This window comes from Phascolarctos cinereus, unplaced genomic scaffold, assembly GCF_003287225.1.
Source record: "Phascolarctos cinereus isolate Bilbo 61053 unplaced genomic scaffold, phaCin_HiC Scaffold_726;HRSCAF=1367, whole genome shotgun sequence".
NCBI lineage: Eukaryota > Metazoa > Chordata > Mammalia > Diprotodontia > Phascolarctidae > Phascolarctos > Phascolarctos cinereus.
In genome coordinates this window covers 334,293,666-334,319,307 of record NW_027556098.1, presented here as the reverse complement: position 1 = coordinate 334,319,307, position 25,642 = coordinate 334,293,666, and the positions used below count along the sequence as shown (strand labels likewise).

At 37.2% G+C, this 25,642-nt stretch overlaps 1 protein-coding gene across 1 annotated transcript in view; it reads right to left on the bottom strand.

The window, feature by feature from the left end:
• NAALAD2 (N-acetylated alpha-linked acidic dipeptidase 2) overlaps positions 1–24,905 on the bottom strand; it is an 80,660-nt gene extending 55,755 nt beyond the window's left edge. The window contains exons 1-4 of the mRNA XM_020993780.2: positions 24,515–24,905; positions 10,348–10,456; positions 6,437–6,623; positions 184–285 (exon numbers count right to left, since the gene is read on the bottom strand). Of these exons, the coding sequence (XP_020849439.1) occupies positions 184–285; positions 6,437–6,623; positions 10,348–10,456; positions 24,515–24,629 (513 nt within the window). The 5' untranslated portion in view covers positions 24,630–24,905. The remainder of the gene's footprint in view (positions 1–183; positions 286–6,436; positions 6,624–10,347; positions 10,457–24,514) is intronic.
• Positions 24,906–25,642: the final 737 nt, after the last annotated feature.

The following is a 25,642-nucleotide window of genomic DNA, read 5'->3' as shown; positions in this document are numbered from 1 at the left end:
TGTTGCCAAAGGCAGTTATCAAATTTTGGTATTTCTCTTTATATTTAATTCTTTTCAAAAACAGTAAACAGTTGTATTTCTGTGGATTGTTTTAATACTGGAAGATAAAGCAGATGAATGTTCAAGGCTCCATGAATCTATGACAGAGACCCTTTATTATTTACTATTTCTTGTATTCTTTACCTCTGGCATCCCCTGCGGTGAAAAAGCATTAAAAGGTGGAACCACATCTGGAACATGTTCATATCCTGGAGGAGGAGGTTCAAATAATGATGTGTTGAAAATCTAAGAAGAAATCAAAGTTATTAAAACCCATGGTCAAAATCCGATCTCCCCCCCCCCACTTTGGGTAACAGTCTCAGTTTGGTTCAGTCTAATGGCCTTCCCATTAAAACTGGAACACAAGCTCTTGGTGGTGGTTCCACAGGGTTGGGAAGAGTCAAGAATCAAAATGTGTAATAAGCCCCTACTGACTTATTTACTATGTGTCCAGCACTGTGCTATACACTGTGGGAGAGTACTGAAAAAGTATAAAGTATCATCTCTACCCTCTAGGAGCTTTCAGATATGGTCAAGCAGACACATAATAGCAACTAGAAAAAAATTACGTGTCATCAAAATTTAGAGAAGGTTGAGAAAAACAGAAGAGATAATGACTGTAGGTTTTTTTGCTAAACATCTGAGTCAACATTCCAGTGAAAAGATTGAAATAAAAGTGATTCTTGAAATGTTGACAGGAAGTTTTGAAAAATTTGAAATAATGTGTCTTAAATTACCTTAGGAGTTTAGGAAGAAGAGTAATGTGTTATTCCACAGCTCACAATGGCTCAATGTATAATATTAAGTAAAATGCAAAACTGAACCAAACTTGAAATGTACTAGAATGTACCATCACTTCACTCAATTTGAACTTAGTACTGATTTTCACTTATTGCCAAAGTTATTACTATTGGGGGAGGTATTTTGTAATGATGTCAGGGGAAGGAAAATTTCTGCCAGCACTTTTTGAGACACACATTCCCTTTACATCACCCCCCGGTTTTAGAATCCTTGATTGAAACATACAGTGTTATCAAGGGAAACAATGAAAACAAGTAGGAATGAAGGTAGAATAACATTTCAAATTCAAACTGTATTATAAAGCAGTAATGATCACACCAACTCGGTACTCTTTTAAAAAGAGAAAAATAGGAGCAGCTAGGTGGCACTGTGGATAGAGCACCGGCCCTGGAATCAGGAGGACCTGAGTTCAAATTTGACCTCAAACACTTGACACTTATTAGCTGTGTGACACTATGCAAGTCACTTAACTCCACTGCCTAGGGCCCCCACCCCCCCAAAAAAAAAGAGAGAGAAAAATAGATCAATAGAATGTACTAGACAAGAGATAACAACAATAATTAATAATAATAGCTGGCATCTATATTGTATTTTAAGCTTTGCAAAGCATTTTAAATATATAATCTCATTTGATCCTCACAACAACCCTAGATGCTATTATCTCCATTTTACAGAGAAAACTGAGGCTCAGAAAGGTTGTGACAATCATGGTATTAAGATTATGAGGCAGGATGGATCACAACTCAACTTTCCCTGATTATTGCACTCTATATTGATACTACTGGAGTACTCAACTTCTTAAGTACCAAAATAGGCACTATTCACAATAGGAATGACAATTTATTTTCCGCACTGTCTCTGTAGTCCAAGTCACAGAAATCTTTATGAAGGAGGTAGGGCTCTGGTTGAGCCCTAAATGGCCATAATATCTTACATTTACAAGTGCTTCAATTTTTTCATTATCTCATTTTTAAGAACACTGCAAAATAGACAGGGAAGGTATTATTATCCCTAAACTGAGACTTAAAAGAGTCCCTGAGCCCAAGGTTAGCCAATTAGTAAGTGGCAGAATACTCCAGGAAACTAGGTGTTCTGACTCTTAAGCCAAGGCTTTTTTCAATCCACTAAGCTGGCTGAGGGAAGAGGAGGACAGGGATGAGCAGAAAGGGAGGAGGAGAGAAGTCACCCTGGGATGAAGAACAGGACTGAGGCAGAAATTCACCTTCACTATACAGGGCAAAGTGCAAAAATTATTTTTCAATTCCTTTCAGCTTCTTAGTTTAGAGTAAAGTCAAAACTACACACAATTTTGTACTTATTTAGAAAAGCTTAAATTTTCATCAACATTTATATTTGCCAGCATAATTTTTTTTAAATGGAAGTCTTTCTTAAATGTACAGTACTCCAGTTATCCTGATCTATATCTTACCACTGGACCCACATGGCTCCAGAGGAGAAAATGAGGCTGGTGACTTTGCACAGCCCTGCCTCACTTAAATCCAATTCACCTACAAGTCATTGCATCACCTTCCTGATGTCGGTCCTCTTTGAGAATGAAGGACAAATAGCACTTCCCCATGGCACAGTTGGGAGCTAGGTGACTCAATGGATACAGTGCTGGGCCTGGAGTCCAGAATACTCATCAAGTTCAAACCTGGCCTCAGATACTTACTAGCTGTGTGAAAAGTCACTTAACCCCTATCTGCCCCAGTTCATCATCTGTAAAATGGGGATACACTATAGAAGGAAATAGTAAACCACTCCAGTATCTTGGCCAAGAAAATCTCATGAATGTAGAGTTGGCCATGACTGAACAACAACAAACAACAACATTTTGTTGAGCTCTAATATAATAACAAAATTCTTTCAGAGGATGAAAAACTTCTAGAATCTGAAGGGAAATAATAGAAAAAAGAATGAAGGAGGAACAGAATTTTCTGAAAATAAACTACATTATAAAACTGTAATCCTCAGTTAAAAAAACAGAAAAGCTGATTAGTGGAACAGAATTAGAAGAATCATAACCAACTGAAATCAATAACCCAACATTCCATAAACTCATAATAAAAGCTACTTGAAGATATCCCTATTTGTCAAGAACATCTGGGAAACTTGGAAAGCAATTTGGAAGAAATTAGATTCAGACAGAGAGGCAGTTTGGTATAGTGGATAGAGCTCTGGGACAAGAATGAAGGAGACCTGAATTCTCACCTCAGTTACTACGTTAAGCATTGAACTTGCTTTCTCAGCTGAAGTACCTAAGTGGTACAAAAAAATAGAGTGTTGACGCTGGAGTCAGGAAGACCTGAGTTCAAATTTCACTTTGGACATTTATGAGCTGTGTGACCCTGTAGCTAATCTGTGTTTGCCTAAATTTCCTCAAATGTAAAATGAGGATAATAATAACACCTACCCACAGGGTTTTGTGAGGATCCAAATGAGTTAATATTTATATAAAACACAGCACAAGCCTGACACATAGAAAGTATTATATAAATGCTTATTCCCTTTTCTTCCTTTCCCTCCCCCATTGTAAGAAAGGGATAATTACAGCATCTCTATTGTAGAGTTGTTGCAAGATGCAAATGAGATATATCCCCAAAATACTATACAAATGTTAGCTATTATTAGTTTCATGACTTAACAATGAAATGACATTGAAATTAATGAATTTTATAACTGTTTGGTCTTCATTCTAAATGCTGAACTTCATTTGCAGATTATTCGTAAACACCAAAAAAAACCCTAAATAATTTTACTATGTTACCTTCACACCATTATAAATTCCAAATGGAAAAATGATCCAATTATAAAAATTTTATAGTATGACACACTTAGAGAAGAATGGGAAATTATAGCTTTTCCAGCTGTTATGAGAGGAAAAATGCATAAGTAGAAAATAGAGATTTACATACAAATTAAAAACTTTTACATAATTAAAATCAGTGAAGTTAGAATGAGAATAGATACATATTAAAATAAATGTTACATTTTATATCTGTTAAAAGTCTGGCATCCAAAATCTATAGGGAATTGACACAAGATCAGTAATCCCCCAAGAAAAAAGTAACCAAAAGGATATATACAAGTTTTCAACAAAAGAAATGCAAACTACACATACCCATGTAAAAATTATTCAAAATTACTATGAGGCAGAGAAAGGCAAATTAAAATAATTTTCACCTATTACCTCATAATCTTCAAATTAGCAGAGATAGTAGAGGATAGGAAATTTAAATGGATGGGGCCAAATAACAGACAGTACATTTGGGGATTGGTCAAATCATTCTAGAAAACAATTTGGAATTATGCAAGAGAAATTATGAAATTGGTCACACTTTGATCCAGAGATCTCACTACAGGGATTATATTCTTGGGAAGTTAATGACAGGAAAGAATCATATATACAAAAACATTCATAGTATCATTATCATTTGCCCAATGATTGGAGGAAATGGCTGAACACTCTTATATATAAATGGAATGGGATGTTACTTTGCCATAAAGAACAATTCAGATACTAGTGGCTATTATCCACCAACCCTTAAGACTTTCTTCTTCTTTGCTCAATGAGTTCAGCGCCTGGCTTATTTTTTCCCTCACCCTCATGTTAATGGACTTCAAAATACATACTGATGTTCCCTTAAGTGCCTTAATATGCCAACTGCTCAATCTAGTTCTATGACCTATTCTTCTGCCATGTATGCTACACATACATATGGTCATATCCCTGATCTTGCTATCACTGACAAGCGTTCTACTTTCACATGTATGAACTCTGAACTTCCTTTATCTGATTATAATCTTTTATCATTTCATCACTTTATCACTTCCCTCTGCCTTACAAAGTCTAACCCTGATTTTCATCCTCACCATAACCACTGTTTCCATCATCCTTCTGTCTTTTTGGGCCCGCACAAAGAGTACAATGGCCAACACCCTTCCTTGTATTAGCTACAGTCTCCTCCCTTTCTTATCTTAACCCTCTGGTGAACCCATTCTACAGTACCTTATATTCTCTAGTCCCTTTGACTCCTTGTCCTATAGTTCGGGTTCAGTCCTTGACAACCCCAATCCTGGATTATTCCCAACATCCATTTCTTTCCCTTAAATTTATATAACATTAAACAGATATGAAGAAAATCATGAACCATGTTGAATGGGTCCATTATCAATATATTTTATCTAATCTTAACTGAGCTCTCACTGCAGCAAGGCAAACATTCTAATGTTTGCCTTCTAATTGATTAGCTATCCCACTCTCTATGGCAACTATTCCAAACTTTCTTATTTCTCCTTAAATCTCCTCCCAAGGCCCTTTCCCACAACATCTCTAAGACCTCATCATGTGCTTAATGAAAAATTTGCCGAAAACTCCCTCTTCTCCCCTCCTCCTTACCTCACACCACTTAGACAACTGGCTTCCACTATCACTTTACTCCAGTGTCAAATGAAGAGGAGGCCCTTCCATGACAATCCAAATGTCAAAACAAGTAATCTTGATCCCATCCTTTCCCACCTTCTCCAGCTGATGAACTCCTCTATTATCTCTATTCTCTCTCTCTCTCTCAATCTCTAATTTTCAATTTCTTCATATCTACTGGATACTTCCCTGCTGCATACAAACACACTTATGTCTTCCTCATCTTTAAAAAAAGCCATCTTGATCTAGCTATCCCCACTGGCTATAATATGATCTCTCTCCTCTTCTTGGCCAAAAAAAATAATCTATATTCAAAATCTTCACTTGTTCTTCTCTCACTCACTTTCAAACACTGGAATCTGGCTTCCAGTGACTTTATTCAAGTTACTACCCTCTCTGGACCCCAGTTTCCTCACCTAGTACCACTCTCTTATTTTACCTTCTACTTCTAACATTCTATGAGTCTATACAAAACATTTCTTAAATATATTATCTATTTCAGTGTGTGTGTGTATGTGTGTATGTGTGTGTCTGTCCATCCCTAGAGGATATGAGATGATAGCAGAGATGGAAGGATCAATGAGGATGGAAGAAAAATTGGCAGATTTATGGGTACTAAGTAAGCATCCAGTAGGAAAAAAAAAGTCGACTCAGTAGTGGGCCCTGTCAGAACACTTGCATGAATTTTTCCACCTTCGTTCAGCAGTATATGCATAGGAACTAAGGCAGCAGAGTTTATATAAGTGATCTATGGCTGGTGCTTGGCAAATGGCTATCCGGGATACGATCAAAGAGTCATGGACATAAGAGAAGACAGTGTAGAGTTAAACTACCTCACCAAGGGGTCAAGATGAGGAAAAAAGGAGAAAGTAGTTAGTTGCAGGGGTGATGACCTGGGAAACAATGGTTTGATGAAGAATAGGGTCTGATATGGGAAGGCAGAGGTAGAGGCAATAGGCCAACATGCTGTGATCAGATAACGGAATTTCAGAGTTCTTAAACATAGAAGTAGTACATTTCCTGGTGATGGCAAGATCAAGGTAAAGCTAAGGTTGATAGATAAGGTTGATAACTTACTAAAGTTGTCATGTACAAGGGTCAATATGGGTAGGCTTTATCTGTCTTTACTTAGGATTTCTTCTGTGGTATGCAAAAACAACCAATTTCCCTTACCTCATTTCCATCTTCATCAATGATAGAGATATAGTTGGGATTGGTCTCATTGGGGTAGGATAAGAGGACATCATAGTGAGTAAGTTCAACTGAATCTAGGCCAAATTCCTTCCACTGGGATTGGATTTGCTTTGCAAGGTCCAAGTTTTGTTCCGTGCCTGCCAGATGTGGGATCCGTGTAAAATTACTAGTTGAGAAAAATAGATAATAGTTAAAAACAATGTTTGATTTTAAATCATCTATTTTTAACTCAGCAGAATACAAAGAAATGTAAAAGTACTCTGCAATACATAAATCTTTACATATGGGTGAGGTACTATAATTGTTAAATACAATCACCATGCAGAGCTATGAATTTTTCCCACCAACTTCCTCATTTTCTAGAAATACTTCTTGATTTCTACAGCAACTGGGAAAAAAATGAAGAAGAGAGAGAATCTGGGAGAGGCAAAATCTAAATTGAAATAAGGAGTTAGGATACTTAGGTTTCCTAGATTCTATTTATGGGAATCACATAAATTCTCTGGGAATCAGTTTCCTTATTTGTGCAATGGGGCTCATGGGCCCTGCCCTTGCAGACCTGTTTTGTAGAAGTGATATCTGTATACACATACATATGTGTGTACACACACACACACACACACACACACACACACACACACACACACTTCTTGCCTTCGTTATCTCCCTACACCAATCCATCCTATAAACTCATCCCAGATTAATCTTTTTTTAAAATTTATTTTATTTTTGCTTTATGGAATAAAACAAGCATTTCCACAACACGGTATTAAAAAAAAAAGATGACTACACATGAAGCTGCAAATCTATTATGCATAACTTGCCATTCCTTTTAAATATACAATAAAGTTATCATGTAAATTTCTTTTTCTCCCTTCCCTCAGATTAATCTTCTCAATATTCAAGGCTAATCATGTCCCTTTACTGTTCAAATAAACTTCCAATGACCCTTATTACCTACTCAATAAAATCCAAACCCATAGTCATTTACAAACTTGTGCTCACTTGTATTCCTACCCATTATCTTATTTATCTCCTTTTCATAAAGAAAAAATTCTATACTTTAAGCTCTAGCCAGATTGGCCTTCTCACTATTCACCAAACTTGCTCAGTTCCATTCTCTTTGGTATCTTGATTCATACTATTTTTACATGTCTAGAAAAACACCCCATCCTCCAAGGCCCAGAAAAAAAAATAATCATGAAGCTTTCTTTGATTTTCCTCTGCCAAAAGTTATACTTCTCTCCTTTGGGGAACTGTCTACTGCTTAATATCTCTTATCCACTTATGATACTTTTTTTGATACTTTAATTATAGTACATCATCCATATGTAAATACTATGAATTTTCTTTTTAATTTTCTCCTTATGAGGAACAACATAAATGATGGTATCTGACCAGGGTACGACTCCTCCAAAGAGAGGAGGAGAATTTGTAGGTAAAAATAGATTAAACAGACCAGTGAGTCTATCAGTACAGCCCTTGATGCCAAAGAAATTCTCTCAACACTCATGTGCATCCTTGCCTATCTTACTCAACAAGAGGTATATTCAGAAGGGGGCTGGTGGCTGCTAATCGCAGGATGACAAATTTGAAGGAAAAAAAAAACAAGTCCAAATCCCTTTCACTTCTTGAACATGATATAGTGCTGGCCTTAATTGCTCTGGCCATTCAGATCCTGCCTTCAGTTCTGGCCAGCTCTGGGTTCTAGGAACTACATTTGCTGCTTAATTTCTAATAAGCTAGTTAGACATCTGAGACTTTCGGGTAAGCAATGTTATCTTTCTCATGTGTGTGTACTATTTATTGGTAATTTATGGGCCATCAGTAAACCAAACATTAGTATGGAGTAGCGTTGCTGCTCCTTGGAATCCAAAATAAGGTAATATATTAAGCAAAAGCACAGAAGTGGAAAAGTATAAGATATACATGAGGGACAATAAAATAATCCAGTTTGTATGGAGCATAAAATAACTGGAGGGTAAAAGCTTGAGATTAAACATTGCTAATGCTAATATATGCTAATAATATGTATGCTATTGCTAATATAGAATGATTTGAACGATGGAATAAGGAAGCTGCATTTTAATTGTTCTGCAATTGAGTTTCATAGAAGGGTTTTGATCAGAGAAGTGATTACTAGATCCATACGTAAGAAATAAAATGTGACAGTGGTATGAAAGATGGATTGGAGTAGGGAGAGAAAGTAAGCAGAAAGACCAGTCAGGAGGCTATTGTAAATGGTAAATGGAAATAAGTGCCTCTATTCAGATGGGGTAGTAGAGCTAGAGAACAGGAACAGATGCAAGAGATGCTGCAGAAGTAAAATCAGTAGGACTTAGTAGATGTGACAGGGGAAGAAGAGGGAGGAAACAAATATTACCCCAAGTTTCTGAACCTAGAACACTGGGTGGTTGCTTGGTGGGACTAATGATAGCATTAGAGCAGAAAAAGCATTTTGTTAATATATTTGGAAGAACAGTCAGTGAGCTATAATCCAGTCCAGTAGATGATTTTTTGGGGAGTGGGGAAACAATTAGAGTTAAGTGACTTGCCCAGAGTCACACAGCTAGTAAATGTCTGGAGCAATATTGGAAATTCAGCTGTCTTTCAATGAGTTTCAGCATTCTCCAGTCAATCAGCAAGGAGTTTACTGAAAAAATCAGCAACCCCAGCCCAGCAGCTAAAGTCTTCTTGACAGCTGAGCCTCTGAATACATTCTTTCTTTGTATATGCGATTATATCACCTTGATTCCTTCCTCTGTCTCTCCTCCCCCCACTCTCTTTCTAGAGATCTATTCCTAAAAACAAAGAATTTTTTATAAAAAGAGAAAAACATTCAGCAAAAACAATCAACACATCAACAAAGTCTGATGTTATATGCAATAGGCCACACCAGTTAATTCCAACCTCTGAAAGGAGTGAAGGAAGGTTTCTTCTTGTATTTCTTTTTTAGACCCAGCTTATTTTTCATTATTTTACAATTTTAATTGTTTTGTTGCTGTTTTTCTTTCCATTTGCATGGTTGTAGTCCTGCATATTGTTTTCCTGGCTCTCTTTTACATTGTAAAGTGTTTTGTAAACCTTAAAACAGTACATAAATGCTAGCTATTGTTCTTATTCATTTAAAATGTATTACCATATTTAATACTTTTTAAATATTAAGATTCTTACTATTATAATTGAGAGTTATAAATTGATTACCTATACAGAGTTAAGAATCTTACAGATTAGATCCCTAGTCTGTAAGTGATTTTTCAGCATTTAGGTAACACACACACACACACACACACACACACACACACACACACACCCCTCCTAATTTGGTAATCTATAATAATGCTATTTATTTATAGCAAGAATGTTATATCATTAATTTTTCAAAATACCAAAGACATCAGTGATTTCTAAGCAGAGGATGATTTAGAGGGTAACTAGTATGTTATAGAGAAGGAAGCCAAGGCCCAGAAAGGTTAAACATCTTGCCCAAAGTCAAACACATAGTAAATGAAAGAGCAGGGATTCACACCCAGGTCCTCCAATTCCAAATCTAGCATTCTTTTCACCTATCACACTGAATAAGTCTCTATTTTTTTGTGATAAAGTATCTCCATCTCCCATCCTTACTGCCATTTTGTTTCAACCCATCATCAAACTGTGCTCCATTGAGTTCTCAAACAGAAGCACAGAAAGGTAAAAATCATGAAATACAACTAATAGTATTTCCTAGCCAGGCAAGATATCACACCATTACAAGATAATTCAACACGTATGCAAGCATTTAAATGACAAGTTTCTTTTTAAATCAGTAATTCAAGATAGGGACATTTCTAGAAAGAACTATTCCAATCAATAACATGCTGAATATTAATTTTTAAAAATATGCTTACTATAAAAATGCTTTGATGTTTTCAGCTTTCAGTTCATCCAGAAATGCCTTCTTCATATTTCGGTGGGGAATTATGGTACTAACTTCACTGGTGGGTTTTGCAATCCATCCTGTAACACATACCCAAATTTCTGAATGAATTGTTGAGACATATGTAAATCCTTCTTTATGTTGTTAGCACTTTAAAAGATATTAAATAATTTCATGAAATATTTTTAAAGATTCATCATTGCCATGGTTTTGACATAATTTGGCTTTTGAAAGAAAAATCTTCATTATGTTATATAGTCCACATTTGCCAACATTGCTTAGCATCACCAAAAGATCACAGAATCTCTGAGTCAGTAGAGACCTCAGTGCCAACCTATACTAGAAAAAGACTCCTCCCTGACAAGTTTATTTAGTTTTTGCTCAAAGACCTCTGGTAAGATGAAACCCATTGTCTCCGAAGACAACTCACTACACTTCCATACAGCAGTAAGTATGAGTAAGCTTCTTGCTATATCAAGCCTAAACTGCTTTAATGCAAGATACATGTACTGTTCCTTTTTTTCCTACTCTGTGGGCAAGTAGAACAAATCAAATCCCTTTTTTGCACATGTTGGTTTTTTCAAATACTTGAAGATAGCTATCATGGTCTTTTAAAACTTCATTTCTACAAGTGAAATATTCTTTCTTTCTTTCTTTCTTTCTTTCTTTCTTTCTTTCTTTCTTTCTTTCTTTCTTTCTTTCTTTCTTTCTTTCTGGGTTAAGTGACTCGCCCAAGGTCACACAGCTAGCAAGTATCAAGTGTCTGAGGTCACATTTGAACTCAGGTCCTCCTAACTCCAGGGCCAATGCTCTATCCACTGCACCACCTACCTGTACCTGAAATATCCTATTCCTATAAACTTTATTCTATAGCATGATATTCAGGCTTTTCTCCATTCTGCTTGCTTTTCTCTAGCTGACCAGGATTTTTCTACTCAGGAAAGGATACAAGAGGTTCTAGGCCCATCACTATGTCTTGCAATACAGCTGAAGGTCCCATTATGCTTGTTAGCTATGATTTACCAAAACTGACTTCTATTAAGGTCAAGCTACCAAAACTCCAAGGAATATACTGTATACTAAAGCTCACCTAACTCATATTTGTGAATTGATTTTCTGAACCCAAATGGAAAAATATCATTTTAGTCCATTCTTTTTATTAGGTTCTGTCCAATATAAAAACCTGTTGAGATATTTTTAAACTTTAGCTATCACCCAACATATTAGATATTTCTACTATGTCACCTGCAAGTTTTATAAGCATATCATTTTTGCCTATATCTAAGTCACTGATAAAATTCTAAAAATAGTACAGGACCAAGCAAAGATCCTTAGGGCCCAGAAACAAGGTAGAAAACTCCTTCCAAGCTAACATCCTTGATGATTATTGATTGATTCATTAATAAATACTTTTTTGGGTCATGCAGAAAAAAGTCTAAATCTACATTATTTGAATTTCCAAATAATCCTTCTATCAAGAGAGCCATTCTGTAGTAGAATTTCTCTTTTCAAATTTTTTTTTTAAAAACAGATTTCAAACCTTTATAATTTGCAGTTTTAAAATGTGCATTCCAATAATTAAAATTATTTGAACAAGAAAAGGTACGGTGATTAATTGCATTTACAGCTTTCCAGGACCTTGGTACAGTTTTGCATTTTACTTTATTAAACAACTTGACTGTAATTCTGCTCAGGTTCTTCTTTCCCAATATGCAAGCCTTTTTGATGCCCCAGGACCAAAACTAGCCAGAAAGGAAGATGGGGAGGCAGCACAGTAGGACCTACATGCCTTGTCAATCCTTTGGTTTTCTTTGGACTTTAAAGGGGGCAGCGCAGCCATTTAAATGTGATCCAACTTCTTTACATCTTACAAAGTAAAACAGCTAAAAGGAATAAAATTTAAAAAGCAACATTTATGGAATGTGCAGGACAGATTTCTCATGTCTGATTGTTTCTTTTGGAGACAGTGAATTTTTCTCTTGTGTTTCTGTCTTCTACAATTTAGACTGAATTTCAGCTATAACTGGTTTGTCAGATGGGTGTACAGACTAAAATGTGATAAGCAGAGTGCAGCAGTAAGTCAGATCTCCAAGGTGGCAATATTGGCTAGGCTGTTCTCTATTCAAAATTTTCAGAAATCCTCATTAAATCATTCTTTTGGTGTTGGAAAGCTGTAATAAATGAAAAATTAGAATTCCCTCACTATCTAGTTGCCATACCTCATTATTTAATAATTCATAAAATATTCACAATATAACTTTATTCACACATTATTGAAACATTTTAAAGGGCATTTGTCTTTAATTTTTTTCAAGGGAGTCTATATCTCTGACAGGCAATATCTGATCTAAAATTATAATGAGCTTGCCATACATAACATGGTTTTAGTATAGTCCATATTATAAACGATGAGATTAGCTGAAGCCTTTCTGGAGACAACAAGATTCAAATAGACTGGTCAATGAGTTAATGAAATTTAAATAGCCTGTTCAATGAAGTACAAAACTAAAAAACTAAAAAAAAAAATCTGCCCTGGGCAAATGGGCTGAACAATGGAATAATGCTGTGCCTAGAATGCATAAAACTCTGAGCCCTCTAGCCTACAGTGCCCCTGATTACCTCACCCTTCTGTCTCTGATTACCTCATCTCTCTGCCCAAGGCACTGGGCATACCTCTGTAAGAATACCTAGCTTCAGGGCAGCTAGATGGCTCAGTGGATAGAACTGCAGCCTTGGAGTAAGGAGGACCAGAGTTCAAATCCAGTCTCAGACACTAGACACTTACTAGCTGTGTGATCCTAGGCAAGTCACTTAACACTGTGTGTTATCTAGAACAAATGCCTTTACTTGATTTAGAGATAGCCTGAGCAAATTCGAGACACCATGCCACACACCTTGCACTTCAACATTTTGATGACCTTGCACCTCTTCAGTAGACACCATCGCAGATGTCTTAAAATATGGCAGAAATAAAATATGATCTAATTTGAAAAGCTTTAGAGAATGACAGAAGGATATGCTGTATTGCCTTACAAGCTAGATAGAGAACAGAAGAAGTGAAAGAAAAAATGGAGGCCCAACCAAGTGAGATCATCACAACAGCATTTATAGATGATACTGGAGGAACAAACTGACTTAAAATTCAACAGATCTTCTGGTGCTTTGGGGGCAAGCTATCAATGAAAAATGAAATCCTCAGTCAGCACATTTGTACTCCACTGATTTGGTATTTCTTTTATCATTAAATTAGAGTTGGAAGGAATGTCAGAGAATACAAAGCGCTTCTTGTCTTGAAGATCTGTCAGTGCCTTAGCCTTTTCCATTTTACCCAGAGTCTCTCATTTCCAAATGGAATCCCTATTGACTTTCAAGGTATTTTTTTCATATGAGAAATTAGAGTGATGAAATTTGAAACTAATGGTAGAAGACAGTAACCTACAATGTGACTTCAATTGGAATACTTGCAAGTATTTTTATTTTTCCAACATTTTTTTCAATCATTGACCTGGATAAGAGAATACATATGTAATCAAAATTTCAGATGATATAAAATGATATAGAAATTATTGGAGGTGTAACATTTAAAAAGGTTCGAGAAACAGTTTATGGGTAATTTAATCATTTTATTAATAAGGCCAGTAGGTTAAATAAAAGAATGGTCATTTGGCCATCTCTCAGACCAAAGACAATTATGTCTGCAGTTTACATACCCTTTAAAACAGTAGGTGGTCCATCAAAGAGCAATCAAATCTAATTGGTTAATGTGTTTGGGGGTGAGCCATATTAAAAAGAAGGGCTGAGTATCTCGATAGGGAAAGTTTCTCAATACCAGACCACCCATAGCTTTAGGCTATCAATTCAAAGAATGCATACCATTTTCAATTGGGTGGGTGGGTGGGGCAGAGAGTGACCCCAGGAAGGAGAAATTATCTCTACTCAGAACCACCACCCCCTCCTTTGGCACCAAAAGGATTTCCACACTCCTCTTTTGGCAATCTAGACAAAAGGACCTGTCTCCACCCAAGCTTGAATAGAACAAAAAGGGCTTCCTCACCTTAGATTAAATTCATTGCAAGGTTGGGTGTGGTCTGACCAAGATCTAGGAGAGTCAATGCAATTTCATTATCAGTGACGGTCCTTCAAGAAAAGGAAACTTTTTAAAAAGAGGAATTTAGAAAAAGGGGAGAGCCTCAGAATCTTTCCAAGATATTAGTAACTAATAATCATTTCTCACAGAGGTCTGATATTAGCTCAACATAAGGAGAATTTCCTAACAATACAGTTGTCTAAAAATGTTATAGGTTGCTCTACATACAGTGAGTACTCCATAATATGCCTTCAAGACTGGATGACCATTAGTTGAGAGGGTTTTTAGATGAGATTTATCCAATAAATAATGGTTTGTCTCTGAGGCCTCTTCCAACTCTCTATGATTTTCTGATTTGATCCTCAAAACAACCCGGTGAAGTAGACCATGCATTATTATTCAGTTTCACAGAGGGGAAGATAAAAGTAGAGTGTTTGCCAAAAGTCAGACAACTGGTAAAACCAGGACTTTTGTCTTTTCTTCCATACCTTTTTTATATATGTATTTATTAGATGTGTATTGATTACATTCCAAGTTTATTTTTTCTTACTGGCAGAATTCCAGAAAAACAGTCTGACAGAAATTAGGTTTAAGGGGTAGCTAGGTGGCACAGTGGATAAAGCACCAGCCCTGAATTCTGGAAGATTGGAGTTCAGATCTGACCTCAGACACTTGACATTACTAGCTGTGGCCCTACGCAAGTCACTTCACCCCACTGCCTCAACAACCCCCCCCAAAAAAGTTAAGAAACCTTGAATATGATGAATACAAAAAAGCCCTTTGAAGCAACCAAAGGTCATCATGGGGACTGAACATGAAAATGTTTCACTTGCTAATAAATAAGCAACTTCATCATTAGCAAAAACACGTAAGTCCTCTTATGTTCATGGCACCTACACACGATGCCAGCTTAAGTAAATCTCTCAGAAAACTTATGTCACTGTGTGCTATGTGAGCTCCATTAGTCTCTCCCATTCTCTCAAGTCTTAACTATATTTACAATGGAAACCCACGGTTTAGCCCTTTTCATATTAATTCAATGATTAATTTACTGAATATACATCAAACTGAGGCAGAATTTCAAAGGAAAAAGAAAACCCTATGATCAATTCAATTCAATGTTATCTTGTACAGTTCCCTTATTGCTTCTTTTTTGTCTCCTCTCCAGGATGGTAGATTCTTCAAAAGCAGGGCCCAAGTCTTATATGTCTTTCTATCCTCTCTAACCCTACACTTTGCCCATAAAATAGTGATAATATAAATAATAGCTATCTTTAAGGTTTGTGAAGCACTACTTTATCTTATTTGATCCTCAACAACCCTGAGAGGTAGGTATTATTATTACCCTATTTTATAGATAAGGAAATTTAGCCTGAGAGAAGGTAAATGATTTGCCTAATGTTACACAGTTAGCAAGTATCTGAGGTGGGATTTGAACTCAGGTCTTCCTTACTTCAAATCCAGCACTCTTCTCTACTGGGCTACCTAGCTTTATCTATACATACAGTTCCAGAAACACAGAATATATACTCAATAAATATTTTGGCTAACTGACCTCTTCTGAAATACCATTTTCGGAAATCTATGTAAAAAAAAAGCAATAGGATCAAAGAACATACAGATTTTTAAGGAACTCCAGAGATTATCTAGTTCAATCCCTTTATTTTATAGATGAAAAAACTGAAACCCAAAAAGGGCAATTGATTTGTACCTCGTTGCACAAGTAATAAGTAGTAGAACCATGGTTAAAGTCAGGTGAAAAAAAAATTCAAATCCACTTATACCATTCTCCCCAAAGTGGTGAACTGAAAAGAATATATGCTCTGTTACTAGCTATATGACCTTGGAAAAAAAAATCACACTACCTTTATGGTATTCATTTTCCTTAATTCTAAAATAGATTGGTAGATTACATGATTTCTTCAAGGCGCATCTCATGTTCTTTGATATTTTTTGGTGAATCTATTTATTCATTATGACATATAACCTCTGATGAATTTCATCGGAATTCAATAAACAAATAACTGACTAATGTATATGTGCTAGATGCTGGAATTAAACAGACAAAAACAAAACAATCCTAACCTACAATGAGTTTACATGGTTGAAGGAGGGAAGAGGAGAAATACAACATGTACCCAAATAAGTACAGAATAAGAAAAACTGAGTAGGGAGAAAACAATAACAAGTGGACATTTCAAAAAAGGCTTTACAGAGGAGGTGGTCACTGAGGGGAGCCTTTGAGAAAGGCAAAGATTCTGAGAGGTGGCGATGAGCAAGGAATATATTGTAAGCATAAGATATAGCTTATGTCAATGCATGGAGGGAAGAGATGGATGTTGGGGTTCAAAGGTCGTCTAAGACTTTTGTGGGAAATAGAATGTATAAAGTGGAAGAATATGAAGCAAGTCTAAGTATTTTTATTCCAATTCACCTTCCCTTGGCATTGGACACTAAGCCCTCTGAAGTAATTTCTATCTTTGGACCCCATAGTACAAGAAAGATAAAAGGAATGCCCATTAAAATCAGAGGAGAACAGAACGGTCTTTTTCAATTATGAGTAGGGGAATAAATCATGAAGATGAATCAATGTCTTTTATAGGAAGGAATAGCTGAGTAGGAGGTGGCATAAGGGAAGGGAAAGGAGAGAGAAAGAATTTTTCTAGTAATGTACCATTTACTAAATCTGCAAATGAATGGTAATGGTTTGATGATTCCTATAATCTAATCCAGTGCTTAGCAGAGTACCTAGCACATAGCAGACATTTAATAAATTGTTATTGACTATTGGAAGTAGAGGGAGAAATCTTCAAGAGAATGGGATATAGGCAGCAGGGGAGAGGGTCTAAGACTGTAGCACCAGAATTCAGGGTAGTATATCTTCAGATTGGGGGAAAGGATGCCCCTGAAATGAATTTACATGGAGAAGGAAGTATGTCTTTTCAGTGGGCAATGGAACATTCATGGTTGCTTTGGTTTAGGAAAAATTTGCTAAGTGAAAGGAAGCCTTCTCTTGGGCGAATGTTGTGCATGTATGGTCAACTTCTCATGCTATAGTGAAAAGATATGTGAGTTCCCAGGGGACCTCAGATTGTTGGGTAAGAAAAAGAGCCAGAGAAGGGATGATGTTGCCCTTGGGAGAGACACTGGGCATGGTGAAGAAAGAAGCGGCATTGTCTATTTCTACTTTCTAAATCTAAAATTCTTTGGCCAATAAGCTTCATAAACATATGTTTCATTACTAAATAAGGAGTTTGCTAGTTATTTGTCCTACTGGCAACTGTCTAATCTTCTAAGTTGTATAGAAGGTATTGTCCTCCATTGGGAAAGGGAGTTTCCTCAACAATGAAATTATAGGTCCAGTATCTTATCTGCTGTGTATAAGAATATAAGAGATGAAGAAATGTGTTTGAGGATTCTGACAAGCGGAATTTAACATATCAGAGGAAGGGGATGGAGAACAAAGTGTGTATAACAAATTGATTAAGATGGCCAAAAACAAAACTAGAAAGATAAGGAAACTGTGGATTCTCCATTCTACCAAAATAAAGTACATTTCAATTGTCTTATGGTGTTAAGAGAAACTTATTTGTAAAAAAGACTCCTACGCTTCAAAAGAAAATCATGTAATAATAGCTAAGCTTCAAAACACCCACTGAACAAAAGACTGCCATATATCACCAGGCTATAAGCTCCCTTTATAACACATTTGACAGAAAGTTCTGCTTTTATAGTCAGAAGGGAAACAAGCAGAATTAGTTACCTGGTACTAAAGCGTCACTTAAATACTGGAATTGAACACATCAAACTGAAAAGCAACTAGGCTAAATGCCATAAAGATTCTTATTCCCCCTTGTTATGATTTGTCAACTTAGACTTAGGCAACTGTCATGACATCAGCTGCCCTCTGACTAATATAACAAACAATGATACAACTCAAAGAATTGTCTTGAGGATGTTAGTTAACATTTCTAAAGCTAAATATGATCATGATTAACCTTCCCCCCAACCCACCTCCCATCCCCACCAAGAAAAACGCATTTTTAAAAATTCAAGCATAATCTGAGGGGGGGAAAAAAAAGAAAATCCTTAAAGTTCTTTAGAGGGAGCTAAGAACAATGAAAGATTAAAAAAATGATTTCAATGACCATTAATAATGTACAGAGGAAGAAACAGGCTCAGAGATGTTGAGTGACTTGCTCAACATCAGTGCAATAAGTGAATGAATGTGGACTGATACCCAGGTCTTCAGGCTCCAAATCCAATGTTGTATGAAGCAAGTAGAAAATGTTACCATGAAACAATATTGCTGTTACTATATACACTGTTCTCTTGGTTCTGCTAATTTCATTCTTCATTATTTCATGCAAGTCTATCCATGTTTTTCTAACATCATTGAGCTCATAATTTCTTCTACCATAGCAGTATTCCATTACAAGCATATAACACAACTTCTTCAGCCATTCCCCAACTGACAAGCATCCCTACAATTTCCAGTCCTTTACCACCACAAAAAGAGCTGCTATAAATATTTTAGAAAATATAGGTTCTTTTGCTTTTTCCCTAATCATCTTGGGAAACAGACCTCATAGTGGTATTTCTGGGTCAAAGGTATTATTTTAATATTATTTTAAGAACAATTTTGGGGGCAGCTAGGTGGTGCAGTGGATAGAACACCGGCCCTGGAGTCAGGAGGAACTGAATTCAAATCAGGTCTCAGACCAGACACTTGATACTTAACTAGCTGTGTGACCCTGGGCAAGTCACTTAACCCTAATTGCCTCACCCAAAAAAACCCCCCAAAAAACAAAACAACAACAACAACAACAAACAACTTTGAGTGATGAAGGCATTTTGACTATTATAAATAACCAAATTAACTACAAAGGACATATGAAGAAAGATGCTATCTGCATCCAGAGAAAGAACTGATAAATAGAAGTATGTATAGAATGGTTTTACATATATATGTATAATGGTAGCCATCTTTAGGGTGGGGAAGAGGAAAAAAAGGGGAAAAAAGTTACATGATGACTTTATAATATATCTAAAAGGCATAGCAAGTTGTACATAATGAATTTGCAGCTTCATGTACAATCATTTTTTTCTATTATACTATGGTATGGAAATGCTTGTTTGATTTCTCAAGTTCAGAATAAAATAAATTTTAAAAAAATTAAATGGTACCATAAGAAGTGACAGCTAATATACAGAATTTTTTTAAAATTCAAATATTTCTAAAATATTAGATTTTTTTCAAGGTTGTTCATAAAGCATAAGTATTTGCTCACAAAGTATCAGCAACTTTATTATTCTTCCTTTTCTTAAAAATAAAATAAGAAAAGAAATATAGGCTATTACCAAAGAGACCCCCAGAAGCTCACACTGGAAGGATTTTGCCTCTCTTCCCTTTCTCCATTTTTTATTAGGTATAGAAAAATAGATACAGTTATTTAGATATTTGAAAAGAAGACTCAAAAGAATCAGGTTTTGAACACCTAGTCCCCAGAGAGGTACATTATCTGATCAATACAACAACTCTCCAGTAAGCATTCTGAGCTCATTTCAAAGTCTGTATAAATTATCTATAGATACAAGTATCTAAAATCTGAGGAAACAAAGGTATTGTGAGGGTGGAGCTGAATAAGGAGGCCACAAAGACAAGATCTCTGTGCTCCAGGCAATGTTTGGGGTGGAAATTGGGCAAGATATGAACCACTGACCTTTCAAATGGAATTTTATAATAGTTTAGCAAACTGATCCTGGTGATGGTATTTCTGGTAGTGATGATGATCAATGGCCAGGTGGGAGGGGAGGAGAGATATTTTAATTGTCATTTATCAAAAGGGCCCAGTAACCACACAGGTGAAGACAGATTGTGCAACCATTATACCTCAATTTATATGGTATTTTACAGTTACAAACATTTTTAAATACATTATTTCACCACAAGTCAATGGTAAAATGATACCTGGCCCAGAGAAGGTATGTACTAAATACTTATTGAATGAACAAATGAAATAATATAGCACAACTGCCTTTTAGGAATGAAGAAATTGATACATACACAGAGAAAAAGAGAGAGAAAAGGTTAAGGGGCTTACCCAAGGTAAAACAATTAAAGGTGAGTTAGAAGTGAAATTCAGTTTTTTCTAATTTAGTCTGTTGCCCTTTCCATTACACCATAGATTCTCCTCTAGCACACCCACTAAGCCACAAGACAATAATTCCTTTCTGAATGAAATTAAAGGTAAGCTCCTTAATATGTTTTTCATTACTTCACTTGTATAATTGACATCATACTGCTTTCCTTCTCAATGAGTGGGGGTAAGGCCAAAGGGAAGGAAATAATTTGGAAATCAAAATTTTAAAAAATGAATGTTAAAATAGGGAGGATGGAGGAGAGAAAGGAGAATGGAGGGAGGTTGAAAAATAAGAAGTGGAATGGCTCTTCCTGGATCCTTTTTTCTTTATATATCCTCTCTTGGTCATCTCATCTCTTCCCATGGGTTTATTTTCTCTATGAAAATTATTCCCAGATCTATATATTCAGACCCAGTCTCTCTCCTGATCTCCACTGCTAGCTATTGAACAGCTCCAATCTGAGGTTCTGTGGGCAGTTCAGACTTAGCATGCCCAAAATGTAATTTATTTTCTTCTCTCTCCCAGAAGAGAAGCATGCTGGGTAGGCAAAGTAGGAGATAGGGACTGTAGCAGAAGTTTTATTAATGTAGGGAACTCCCAGACATGGAAATGCTTCGACTTGGTCAGGATCACTTAGATCCAGTATGAGTAAGAGGCTGGACCTGATCCTAGGTCTTTCTAGCTCTGAAGGTAGCTATCTATTCACTCAGCCACCATGCCTCTCAGTTAAAGCAGAACTAATAGAATAGGCTCTTTCAGTTATTACTTTCAAAGTTCCAGTTAGAATGCTGGTGAAACAGAATAATGCTACAATAAACACAACTGTGTTTACTAGGTATCTCCCATGGGATAAGTTTGGGGCAGGAATTTGCATAAGGAGTCTCATCCCTGGGTAGTTACTGAATTCTGTTGATATCAATGGAGTGAGGGCACTCAGATTAACTCCTATGGAGTTATTATTTCTTGAGAAGAGCCGAGCTAAAGGCAGTTCATGAGGTAAAAAATAGTTGCAATTAACTTATTCTTTGATATAGGCTTGCTTAGCTAAGCCCTTTAAGGCTTACCAAGCCCTTTCTACATGATACCAAGAGGCTAAGAAGTAGCAGTATTAGCATCCTTATTTTTCAAGTGAGGTTCAAAAAAGTGAAATTAGCACAGATTAAACTATCAGATTAGCCAACACCAAAAAACTGAGGATAGGATAAATGGCATCAGATAGGCTCTGGTAGGGGGTTGCCTGTGTATGGCTATTAGGCTGTAAAATCCCCAAGAATGGGGAAGTCTGTTTGGGGTACCCATGCGGTATGCCCAGGGCAGTTCAAGAACACCATATGCCAAAGTGAGGAAAGAAACAGAAAAGCACCAAAAGGAGAGGTGGAGGAGGGGGAGGAAAGAAGAGATGAAAGTTCTTTTTAATTTTGCCATTGGCTAACTTATTCAGTAAAATGAATTATATTACTTTATTATTCTAATTTTCCCCAAACATTGTATGATATTTGCAATACATTTATTTTTACTTTTAATTAAAATATATGAAAAGAAATCACATATTAGTTCATCATTAGATTATCTAGAGAATAATTGCTTTATTGAAACTTTTAGTAAGTATTATTCTCCTCAAAGAAACAACTTTGAATTCTGTAAACAATTGGCTATGAAATATGGCTAAGATTGTACAACTGATCTGTTCAATAGAACTGTTCAAAGTTCTATTCAATGTCAATAAGCACTTTTAGATAGATATGCTGACTAGGCTGCTACTCTAGCCTGGAGCTACATAATGCATTTGTACAGTACCACCTGTCAATTAACCTCTAATCAAACCTCTCAGCTAAAAGAATTCTGATAAGCTCATAATTTTAGCACACAAAGATTACAGAAAGGGATACAGGAGCAGAGCTCAATCTTAAACTAAATCTCTTCTGGCTCAAATAGGTATTTTATTCATCATGAACTGGGCCAATTCTAAATCTTAGGATTTAGGGCTGAAAGGATTTAGAATTCAGAGATCATGTTTTCTAACATTCTGTTTTACAGATGGGGAAACTGAGGCTCAAAGAAGGAGAAACAGATGACTCAACAGTTACCAATGACTAATCACACAGATATTTAGTAGAAAAATCAGGACATGGTCTAAATTGGAGATCTAATGTTCTATTTCATGTGCTGTATTTGCATCCCAAATGCTTAGCACAGTGCTTATAGTACATAGTAGGCTTAATAATCAATGCTTATTGACTGTGACTGATTTCTACTAGAGGGGTGAGCAACCTCTCATTTTCTGAATTGTGTCTCTATCCTAAACCAATTTGGCTAAATTTGCTTTCAAATAACAATATGATTACCATTTTTTCGGGGGGGGGGCTATTTCTCATATCTTAGCAAGAATTTGCATTTGTTATCCTGGCAAGAATTTATATTTAAAACCTTATCTGCAATTGGGGAATCAAGAGATTATGACATTAGAAAATACTGCAGACCTCACTGTTACAGTAAGGCAGGTGGAGGGCTGAAGGAATGGAGCTCATGCTTCAGACCCAGACTGTGTTCCCCTGGGTCTACCTTGGTTCACTCTAAATTGAAGTCAATTCAATGCAATTCTATTCAACAACCATTAATTAGGCATCTGCTGTGTACAAGGCACTGTATTAGGTGTTAATCAAACCATCACACTGGCCTATCTCAGACTTAAGATGTACATGAGGGTACTGAACTAGATAATGATAATGTGACATTTATACGGCACTTCTCTTTGCATATGCCAGCTTACCCAGGCTTCATACAGTCTTGTGGAATGGGTATTACAGGTAGTTATTAATCTTACTTTGCAGGTGAAGAAGCTAAGGCTCAGAGAAGACATGCAACTTGACCACAGCCACAAAGCTAGTAACTGTAGGTGGTGGAATATGAACTTGGATCTTTCTGTGACTAAAGTCCACCACTGCATTTATCTGCAAGGGCCCTTCCAGAGTTAACATTCTATGGCTCTGAAAGTCTGCAATTTTGAGTCACAGCTTGTAAGATATCCCAGGAGAAAAAGAGAGGTACTTTGGAATTTTGGTATTTTTACTCAACAGTAAGTACCTTCAACAAAGAAGCACTAATGGCTCCTAAAGGTCAGGAAAAATTCCTGCAGTTCCATATGAGCTCTCTTTACTCCCAATGAGGAAAACTGGTTTAAAGAGATTTGACAAAAGTCTGCAAGGACCTGAAGGAGTGCTACTAGTACAAAGCATACAAGCAAGCAAGCTGCCAAGCACACATTTTCATAACCCCGGAATAATGCCGCTAACAAGAGTATCAGTGAAGGCAAAAAGGGCCTTTCCGTGTGTGCGCTCCCTACGTATGGCATCTCCCCTAGGTATTCCTAAAAAGCAGGCTGGGCCTCGCACTCACAGGTGCTAAAACCGAGGGGAGCTCCCTGTGGATTGCAGGGGTGAAAGGCGTGAAATCACAGACTCAGATAGAATGGGCCGGCTTCCGTATGATCCGCAGCCAAGGCCCAGGATGGTGAAATGGCATGCCCCAAATCACACAGGTGGTCTGAGCTAGGATCGAAATTGAGGCACTCTGACTCTCTCCCACTAAGACCCCGCCCCCCAGAAGAAGCACCTCACAGCCCAGCCGGGTGTAATTACTAATTCTTTGACAACAGTAGTTCGAGAGAGTTTACGGATGCAAGAATTCCCTTTGAGGGGCAAGGAGGGGAGGAAAGATGCAAGCCTACAACTGCCCCAGTGTAACCCTTGAGCTGGCTCTCCATTTCACATCCCTAGCTAACCCTTTCCCCTACTCCGCTTCCCAGGGTTTGAGGAAGAGGGTGAGCTAACCGGGCAATCCCGCGGAATGATGGGGGAAACAGGACCTGCAGCCCAGCCTTGGAAGCGTTCTGCCTGCGGGCGCCTACCGAAAAGAAAGCCGAGCAGGAAGAGGCTGACCGCCACCCCCAGGGTCCCCGCACACAGGCGGTGAGGGTTCCTGCGCAACGCCACCTCCACGGAATTCTGGAGCGGGGTCCACATTGTCCTCCTCCTCCTCCTCCTTCTTCTCCTTCTCCTCCAGTCTTCCTCCAGGTTCTCCGGGGGGTGGGGCAGCCGCAGCCGCTGCTGGAGCCTAGGGCCTGCCCGCACGTTTCTCCCGCTCTCCTGCACTCTGATCCTCCCCCTCGCCTACCCTGCCCCCTTCTTCTTAGTGAGGCCAAATTCCTTGGAGGAGCGCCTGGGCTTCAGAGCCAGCTGGCCTGCGCGCCCGCCTCTCCTTTTGCTACCGGGGGTCAGTCTGGGCGGAGTCTCGGTGCTTAAAAAAAAAAAAAAAAAGACACAACCTTTCCTGGTCTTTCCATCCTTTAGCCCATCACAGACCGACAAGAGGACTAGAAGCAACCCGCCTCTGAAAAAGGCGGAGTGATCCTACTGTTGCTTCTTAAGGAGGAATCCAAGCATTCTAACAAGTGTTAACATAAAAAAAAAAGCAACCAATCCGTGAAATTGCCCAGAGCTCGCTTTTAAAAATATATACATGTGGTTTTAAATCATATTGATTTCCGCTGTCTTGATAAAGGTAAGAGCCCTTGTACTCACTTCTTGTTCTTTACACCCTAGCCTTGCTCTCTCATCTCCTGACCTTTGCACTGTCTGAAGTGCCTGGAATGCTCTCACTCCACAGCTACACCTCTTAGAATACCTAGTTTTCATCAAAGCTCAGCTTAAGTATCATCTTCTTCTTGAAGCTTTTCCTGATTTCCCCAGCTTCTAGGACCATTCTTCCCTAAACTGTCTTGTATTTATTTTATATTGATGGGAATACAGTCTCTCTCTCCACATAGAATTTAGCTCTTTGAGAGCAGAGAATGTTTCGTTTTTGGTTTTGTTCTCCAGAGCCTAGCACATGGTAGTATAGATGCTTAATAAAGGATGACTGATTGATTGTTGTTGATATATTTCTGTGTTGAAGCAGGGGATCTACTAGGAAATTGCCCTAGGTACCAGAATTTACACAATGCTTTGTGGTTTTGCAAAGCATTTTTTTAAAATCC